The sequence below is a fragment of the Habropoda laboriosa genome, unplaced genomic scaffold (genome assembly GCF_001263275.1).
Source record: "Habropoda laboriosa isolate 0110345459 unplaced genomic scaffold, ASM126327v1 scaffold387, whole genome shotgun sequence".
NCBI classification, from domain to species: Eukaryota; Metazoa; Arthropoda; class Insecta; order Hymenoptera; family Apidae; genus Habropoda; species Habropoda laboriosa.
Window position 1 is genome coordinate 568854 of NW_017100510.1, and position 9504 is coordinate 578357.

A 9504-nucleotide genomic window follows, 5' to 3' on the forward strand; every position below is an offset into this window, starting at 1 on the left:
ACCCCCGCGACGATTATTATTCGGAAACCGGCCCATTCGCCAGGCTAATCGAAATCACGGGCGCCATTAAATCGCCGTGGACCGCGCCCTTTAATCGTTGCCTGACAACGTTACGGGCCCGATTTGTCATCCACGAAATTGAGTCGCATCTGCCCCTGGTCCCGTACACACGTCCGGCCCGTTCTGCTTCCGAGCTGACAAAGCGGAACCGGAGGAGTGTGCGTGCCACAATTCGTTTCTCTCTCCCTCTCCCTCTCTTTCTCACTCTCTCTCGCCTCGAGGACAATATAATGCCAGCCGGCGAATATATACGGGCACGGACCATTAATATATGGCCGCGGGGGCCATTGTTGCGAATTAGGTAGCATTGAGCGACCTATTGTCGACGACAACCGGGGGCGCCGAGCTGTGCGCTTCATTCACTGCGTTTTGATGAAGTCCCATGGACTTCGTATATGTATACCTCTTTTGTGAGACTCGTCTTTGCGCACGAATCGTGTTCCTCGACCCTTTAACGTTTTGTCTTACGATTTTTTTAATTGATACAACGTTAAGTAAGACGTTACCATGTGGTATAGGTTATGGACGAGGAATTATAAAAATTAGTTCTGTTTGTAATTCGATTTATTTATAAGTATTGGTTTTTGGAGGTTATGGACGAAGCAGTTTTATTTTTCTTTAGTTATATGTTGAATTTTGTTATGTTTGTTCGATGAAATGGGAGGTTATTACTGTTCGAAAGAGTTAGAAGTGTATTAAGGGTTGTTAGGGGTGGTTTGAATTTGAAATGGAACTGCAGGCGGCATCTATTGGAGAATATAAAAATTTAAGGCACACCAATTTGGGGTGAAACTGTTTTACCAGCAGTCGCTGTTTTTTCTACTATTAAGTTTGTCCCAAAAGCGCGAAATATTTTAATAAAGAAATACGGAAGTGAAGAGCATTTTTTCATAAAATGTAGAAGTATGTTTAAAATATTCATCCAAATTTTAATATAAATTTCTACACGCGCTTACGAGAAGACTTAATATTACCATCAGAGGATAATGCAGTTCCCTGCAACACCAATTTGAATTACCAATTCTTTAAAAAGCATAAAAGAAAATAAAAGAAGGTAAAGAATCGCGGTAGTTCGTCAAAAAATATTTTAACACAAGTCCATTAAGGTTTGTAAAAAAAAAAAAAAACTATCGCGATAAAAAAAAACACGCAGGCAGATGAATTCGTATTTTTAGAAACAGTCTCGCTTTAATTGTACAAGTACGTAAAATTCGTGTGTGTGTGAATGTATGATGCAATGGTGACAAGTGTAGAGCGCAGTCAAGACTATCGATGCATAACGCTTAGGCTTCAGTGTTTCTTTGAACGTTCATTCTCGAATTTTGGTAATAATTTTCTTCTCTGTGTCTCGAATCATTTAGTTCCCTTCCGCGTATCGTGTGTGGAACTTGTTCAGAATGGATCGCAATTTGATCGTGAATGTTTCGACGTCTACTTCGTTCCCGTAACGTACGTTCGGTCTTTTTCAACGCGAATCGCTCCCGTACGTTTTCTATGGGCATGATCCTCTCGGCAGATCAGAGAACCTTGTTCCTCAGACGTCCCAAACCCTCTATCTCCGTCTCTAACACGTCTCCACGCTGAAAACAAAAGCGAGAAACAAACGGTAAATCCAAACACAAACTGGCCACAGTACGGCCTGGACTTTTGTTTTGGTTACCTGTAAAAATTCCGGAGGTTTACGAGTGAATCCCACGCCAGCTGGCGTGCCTGTTAGAATCACGTCTCCCGGTAACAGGGTCATAAATCTGTAAAGTAAGATTACGTAATCACCAGTGGTATTCTGAGTTTCTTGAAGAAAAAAAAAAAGCGCAAACACTGGATGGAACAATGAGGTTAGGAAGCCTTGAATGTTATAATGGTGCAGTATTGTCAAGAACAATGCACGGCTGTAAGAGTAATCTTAACGTACTGTGAAATATAAGCAACGATTTCATGGGGTTTAAAGATCAACTCGCAGGTGTTGCCATTTTGCTTCAGGTTACCGTTCACCCACGATTTCACGGGCAGATTATTGATATCGCATATAGCTTCCTTGGTGACGACAGCCGGTCCCAATGGACAGAACGTGTCCATGGCTTTGCCCAGGAGAAATTGTCCGCCATTTCTCTTCGATTTCTGCCAATCTCGTGCGGTGATGTCTTGCGCCACTGTGTAACCGAAAATACAGTCCTCTGTCTCGTCGTTGTTCAACGCCTTGCACTTTTTGCCGATTACTATCGCGAGCTCAGCTTCCCAATCGACTTTCTATCGGAAATAATCAAAAGAGAAGCAGCTGATGAATATAGGAACATCGTAAACATCGGTATTGTAGATAACAACATCACGGTATTTACAGATAATTGCTAATGATGATTACACAGATAGAAACCGATATTTCTTTTACGTAATAGACTTGTTGAAAACTTTCTGATCGCCTATCTATTATGCAATCGGTGATTTTTATCGTTCTCACTCGTTCTTTTCTGCGAAACTTTCTAATATCGAGTCTAAATATTTATTCCAGAGTAACGACGGAACCATTTAGGTTATCTTATAGACACGGTAGCCATATTCGTGTATTAGTTAGTTCTAGCTTGGTCGGTAAAGTAGATAACTATTTGAAAAACACGATTCGAATCTGTTCGATTTACTCATCGATCGACAGACCGGTTCTTTTTCTCTTTACGACGTCTATCGTTCTATAATTAGCTGGAAAGTCCGTTTAACTCGTTACATAATTGTCTGGACTAAATATAGAGACGGTCACGGCTAAGCAGTAGGAGATAGAGAACTCCACTGATGCCAACATGTTTTCTCGTGATCGTTCTTGAACTTACGTCGGAAATCGGCGGGAGCATGATGTTGTCACGGGGCCCAATGATATTACTGGGGAATTTACTGAAAACTACCGGACTTTCAGGCGGTGAGACTCCTTGCTCCTCGCAATGACCGCTGTAGTTCAAACCGATGCAGGCTAGTTTGTCCATACGTGTCACTGGCGCCAAAAAATTCACCTCTGCTTCCGGTATCACGCTACGCCCTTCTGCCACTATTCTGTAATTGTTCTGCTGACGTTAGACATACTTCCTCCATTTTTTTAATGGCAGAGTTGGAACGTATTTAAATGAATTTTCATTCTTTTTATTTGTGAATTTTTCCACAATAAATTTGCAAACAACAAATACTGAATTTTAAAATTTTTTTAAAAGAGTATTTGTTTTATTTGAAGAAAATATTTGTATCTAATAAAAAAATGAAAAGTAGATTTAATATGTACTAAAAAAATATTAGTATAATTCCTTAATATTAAAAAATTTCAAAAAATGTCTTGATATTAAGAAATTACTGTAACAAAAGTGCAATAGGGTATCTCGTCGGGTTTCATTCGCCACGCACTATTCCAATAATATTTTTCCCAACTCTGCCAGTCCATAATTAACTTTAAACTCCACTCGTCTATCAATATGCACTATCTACACCTGCAACAACAATGTTCATAAAAAAACGTCAAACAACTCTTAAGGTGGCTGTAACAATGGGTTAGTATGATATGCAAATATCGGCTTGCACAATGCAAGAGCGGAAATTATTAAATTCAGTAGTTCCTCTTTGGAAGATTGGTTTCATTAGTCGAAGGAAAGATTGCAATTGGAAAAATACAAATGCCAGCTGGCGAGCTAAACTGGATAACTGATAACGCACGATTTCACACATTTCCCAGTAAAAATCATTTTTACGACGACTTGTTCCGACGAATGTAACATCTACTTCTACGATTTGTTATGTAAAATTACATAATTCAAGCGTAATCTATCATTGTACGTAACCGTACATCAAATGATACTCGATTATCTTACAATAATTACCGCATCGTTGAGAAAATGATACAAGAAATTTCTTCAAGAAATTAATTCGCTATTCACGAGGAAAGAGATATCTCTGAGGAAATAAAAAATAGAAATACGAAATGTAAGAAATTACAAAAGAAATTTTTGTTTTTGTTGACAATCTTTACAATTGAAAAGAGAATTTCATTCAGAGACATCAACGTTTCCACGAAAATTCTTCAGTTGGCTCAGAGCTTGCAAGCTCGCCAATTGGCACACAAACAAACGCCAGCATTTTAAATTAATAAAAACAATATTATGCTCGACGCAAAATCCATGTCACGATCGTCGATAATTTCGTGTACAGAATAATTCATGAGGTTCAGTTATGGTGGGGGGATTCCTTAAGGATTTTCGATGGTGAACACCATGCAAGTGGTGTGTTTTTTGAATACAAAGTGTGATTATGTGTTATCAGTTGTATCATATATTTTCCTTTCGCTGGAGAAAGTATGTTTATTTATATAACGATTATGTTAATTACTGTTTTCGATATTTTCATCCTTATATAATTCATGACGTCAAAAAACAAATTTCGTTGCAATAATAGCGCATGACTAGCTCGACATGGAGTTTCTTTTTTTTATCATTCTAAATTGATACAACCACGGTTATCGGAACAAAGAAAACAAAGTGCTAACCCAAATAGGCGGCATATCTTGAGTGATGCTTATCATAAGTATTTTCTTTTGAATGGTTTCTATTACCTACTACAAACAATCGATCATCGAAATACGAGTATTTTATGAATTGTTTTTCAAACTCACTTCGATTACACTACTTCGTTGTACAAACATAAACTATCACAACTTATCAACCATTGGACACTTCAAAGTTTAATAAAAAAGAGAAATGAAAAATCTATACAAAAATCAATGATTATAAAAAACGAAAATTGCTCGAAATGAGACGATTAAGAAGTTTCGTAATGAGAGAAATATTCCAATAAACAAACGTTATTAAAATTATGAAAAAAATTCCTTTCAGCTATTCCCATTCTAAACTTCCTTCCTCAACTTTACATTTCCATCTGTAACACGAGAGTTTAACAGGTATGCACCTGTATCTGTTCAAACAATAATCGTTTGCAATAAAAAAAAAGGGCTCGGTTCCCTCGAGAGCAGGCCAATTAGCGATCACGAGGGAACAAGTCTTCCAAACGTCCGGTTTACAGAGCCAAGACACGCCTGATAGAGTAAACGGTAACGTAGCGGGGATCTGAGGCGAACGCTGATCGAAAATGACGCTTTCACCGCGGGAGATTGTCTACGAGTTATACTCGAGGCGTTTATGCGAAATATCGATTGTATAAAAGCTCGTTAGAACAAGCGAATCACTATGACAGCCACTTCTGATGCAACGAGAACTGTTCGACTGTATCAGAATCAGCTTCTGAGTGTAGTTTAAGTGTGTGCATGAACAATAGGGATTTGTTCAGATGTACACGATGAAAAGAGTACAGAGACAATGGATTAATAGTAGTTCAGAGAAGCTTGATTTAAGGGGATCAAAGGAGCTGCACAAAGAGTCGTTTTCACACTGAATTCTTTGGATGCCACGAACCTCTCTACCATGGTCAACAGGTCGACTTCGTCTTCCCTGGGAACAAAATGGTGAACCGTGAAATTCATTGATAGAAAAATCGTGCTAAGTGTCCTTACAGTCACTCATTGAAATCTCTCTGTCTTCTACTTACTTCATTTTACAATAAGAATTTAACTTTTTCCTTAGGAATAACTTATATATCTGTTAAATTTTTCACTTTTAATTAAATCATTTTTTTTTACTATAAGCCAAATTATTTGCAACACTTCACGCTCTTCATTTCCATTCACTCCAATCTTCATTTTGTCATTCATCCCATTCCACTAGCATAATTCCAATCTTCAAATAGCACACGAGGACTTCACAGCATCTCAGACTCTCTAATCAAGATCAATCAATTATTCACTCTTCTCGTTCGTTCCAATACAGCTAAGCCTCTCCTATAATTAAATTTCGCTGATTATCGTGTTTCACAAGAGGATATTTATTTTGTTCTTTTTTTATATTTGCATCATTCGCTAATCAGCGGGCCAGTAGCGCGATAACACGCGATAACGAGCGGCTTATCGTCGCTCTGGCCCCCCAATTGGCGTCCTTAGACTGCCTCACACCACGCCTACCTTTTCGCCTTCTTCAGAAGGTCGTCGCCACCCTCGAGGAATTTCTTCAGCGTATTCGGGATCCGCGAGTCGACCGCGGACACGGCGATCACGTCGCCTCCTTGCACCAGCTGCACCCCCAGGTGTTGTGGCCCACCATTTTTACCCGTGAATTGTACGAACCTGCGACAAATGAATGATAAAATTACCCATGATGTATCTTCGCAATAGATTCATTAAAATTGTGAATTTATTTAAACAATAAGTAAAGATAACCTAAAAATTTTTACATAAGTTGTGCATGATCTAAGAATTTTTACATAACTTTTACGTAATTTATACGTAACCTAAAAATTTTTAGGTTATCTTTATTTATCTTTTAAATAAATTCGCTATTTTGCACCTAAAATTTTTTAGGTTATCTAAAAATTTTCGTCAATATTTCTCATGAAAATTCCAAAAGCTTTCTTTCATCAGAGTTTTTCCTAATACGGAGGTGTCATTATTTGCTTTTAATACCGATAATTCGTGTTATAATAGCGAAACTGAAATTGGAGATGTCGAAGGTCATGCTAAAAAAAGTTCAATAACATGGACAAGATGGCATGTTTGACGTGTCTTCGAAACAAGATTGAAAGGTTAAACAGAACGATAAATGACGTAGGAGGGATGGTGAAATTGATGGATCATAGGGATTTTATAAAATTGATTGCATAAAAATATTAGTTCTATCATGATAGGTTATCTGAATTTATTGGGAAGTGAAGTTCAAGATCGCGACGATAAATTCATTCATTACTTATACGTCAAGTTAACTTGATCCTCTAAATAAGACGAAGTAAATGCGATTGTAGTCAGAGGCGTTTCTCTTTGAAAGTACTTCGAGGAAATCTACATGTAAAAGTTAAATGAAAAGAAAGGCAAAGATACGGTTTGCTATTTTAGATCAAGCTTGCAAAACAAGTCCTGACTGTTATTCGAGGAATTAATTGAACAGAAAAAATTATAGAGAAATTCCATGCTTGATGCTTAACTTTCATCGAGCCATTGGTATTTCAATGAATTTTATTTCACTTGTAATAAGTTTATATAATTTGATAAATTTCAATTTTGCGAACACGATCCTCGGTTATATGCTAAAAAGAACATTTTTCCCTCTTTGCAATTCTTGCAAGTATTGCAACATTATTATTCACGGTGCGCGCCGCCTCGTCGAGTTGAACAGGTTTCCGTGAAAGCAAAGACGAATTCACCTCTTGTATGCACTTACTCGTGGCCAAATAAAACATGGAGACCTCAAGGCTGGTCGTTATTATACTGAATGCGTGCACATCGGTGGTGCACGATCGTTCGAAAAATATCGCCGATCGATACTCTTCGATGGCTCGATAAAAGGCGTGTCTATGGGACATTTATGAATTCGAACCAAGTACATACCAATTCTGGTATCTTAATCAAACTTCTTTATATCACCGTAAAATTGCGACGAACAAAACGAAACGGGCAATTCTGAGAAATAACGAGGATAAATTTTCAAGCATTTACATTTATTCGACTTGTAACGATAATGTGTTGGAAGTATCTAAGAGTAGTGTGATATGCGTATAAATTATCACGAATGACGGTACCTAAACGAATATTTTTATTTACTGACGTTTTAATGCTGATGCTTTGAAACATGGTCAGAAAAAGACCGATAAACGCACAGTAAAAGGACAAATAAATAGTTGAGATAATAAATGTAGAAAACAAAAAATGTTATCGTATAAAGTAATAATAACAATGTTGCGAAAAAGAACAATGGAAAATTTGAATACATTATATGCGTGAGTTTGCAATTAATTACATGCACAGGTAACATCTGTCTTAACTTCAGTTGGCATAATATGCTTTGTGCTTATCGGTTTCGGTCAACAAACTAATCTTTGCGTTACGGTCTGGAACAAAACTGGGAAACGATCTCTGGCTATTCTGACAGGAAATGACTGGTAATCATGGGGAATTTAACAAAGTTAAATTTAACGAATTTAGCGTAGTCAATCGAATGCAGTACGCTTTTAGAATAGCAGAACGATCGAGATCGAAAATAACAAGTTGTAACAGAAAAGTCATTTCCAAACATCTGGACGAAATTATTGGCGACTTTGCTGCCACCTGTGTTGTGTCGAATGTGAATTTATACGAGATTAATGTTAGTTAGTAAAAAAAAATCGCAAAAGTAAATGTTCTACAGAAAATTGTGAATAAACGTGTCTGTAAAATATTTGCCAAAGTAGCCAGGACTGGTTTGCTCGAGTAATATTACGTCGTATACTTAAGAGATAAGTAGAGAGGACTTATTAGTGTCAGACACTAATCGTAATTAGCGATAGGTTCATAGTTAATATATAACATTTATGACTATTTTATTTATGCACATCTACACTCTATACAACATATTTACATAATATTACAATAATTATATATGATATTTAAATTTAGACTTGGAATGTTTTACGAGCATGTTAAATTCTGAATCTGAAAGAGTGGAATGTCTGAAAAAGTATCTTGAGAGCAAAACACGTAAGGTATAACAGTAGTGCTACGCCTCTTTTAATACTAGTCACTATGAAGATTTCAGTGTATTTTTAAAAACAGTTATAAAAAATACCTCGCATTTATGTTAATAAACGCCCCCTTGACCGGTGCATTTGCACGCGGCTACGTTCAGCACGAACAGCAACTTGCAAAAGCGTGTAAATTCAGGCCTGTTCAGTGTCAGGGCATAATTATATTTAATCAAATGTATTCGCGTGTTTGAATCGAATTAATCAATTGATCGAATTTCCCACAAAACTATCGTTCCACTTGGTGAATCGACCGCATGCAATTAGTTGTGAACGACACTCTATTGATAGGTAATCGATACCAAGATGTTCATCGAAACATGAAAACGCGTCTGGAGTTAATCTCATAAACGTAGTATGTATTGTGAACCCTCTTCTACACGGTTATTACTCCTTGTTTTTGGAACACTGTCTTCTCCCAGACGGTATTCAAAGCATTACATACTTCGTGATAATTCACTGCAGTGTAGTTCCTGAAATTTGGCACACTTGCTTGTACTAAACACGCCGTCGAATCGAAGCAAACCGTGTCCCTTTACGTCGCGAAATTGCGATCGAAGGAGCATGCACTTAACCGTGTCTGTTAACAGAACGAGCCATTTTTTAGCAGGCAAATCAATTCCCCGAGAGATCAGGCGCGTGTGAAAGGGTAAACATAAAAACGTGCAAAGGTTGGACACATGTATAAGCCAATCAAAAGTTCCGCGCGAAATTCGATCATTTTAGAGGACCGATTAAACCGTGACGTTTCAGTCGTTTTAATCGTTCCCGATGCATTACCGAGTAAAAATACCGGTTAAGTACTCACCTCATGTCGAGTGTGCC

The 9504-nt window shown here is 37.5% G+C and overlaps 1 protein-coding gene across 1 annotated transcript; it reads right to left on the bottom strand.

Moving 5' to 3' along the window:
• Positions 1-1216: 1216 nt before the first annotated feature.
• LOC108576325 (fumarylacetoacetate hydrolase domain-containing protein 2) lies at positions 1217-9498 on the bottom strand. Its single transcript, XM_017939288.1, has 7 exons — positions 9488-9498; positions 6095-6256; positions 5493-5528; positions 2880-3096; positions 1973-2307; positions 1721-1808; positions 1217-1640 (listed from the first exon to the last, which is right to left on the bottom strand). The coding sequence occupies exons 1-7, from the start codon at positions 9490-9492 to the stop codon at positions 1578-1580; spliced, it is 906 nt and encodes a 301-aa protein (XP_017794777.1). The 5' UTR covers positions 9493-9498; the 3' UTR covers positions 1217-1577.
• Between the last annotated feature and the right edge of the window lie 6 nt (positions 9499-9504).

What these genes read in the sequence shown, in the direction of transcription:
- LOC108576325 (XM_017939288.1), bottom strand. An exon ending in CTGTTGACCATGGTAGAGAG is followed by an intron (nt 3,097 to 5,492) that starts GTTCGTGGCATC and finishes GAACAATTACAG; the next exon opens with AATAGTGGCAGAAGGGCGTA. An exon ending in AACCTCCGGAATTTTTACAG is followed by an intron (nt 1,641 to 1,720) that starts GTAACCAAAACA and finishes TTTTGTTTTCAG; the next exon opens with CGTGGAGACGTGTTAGAGAC.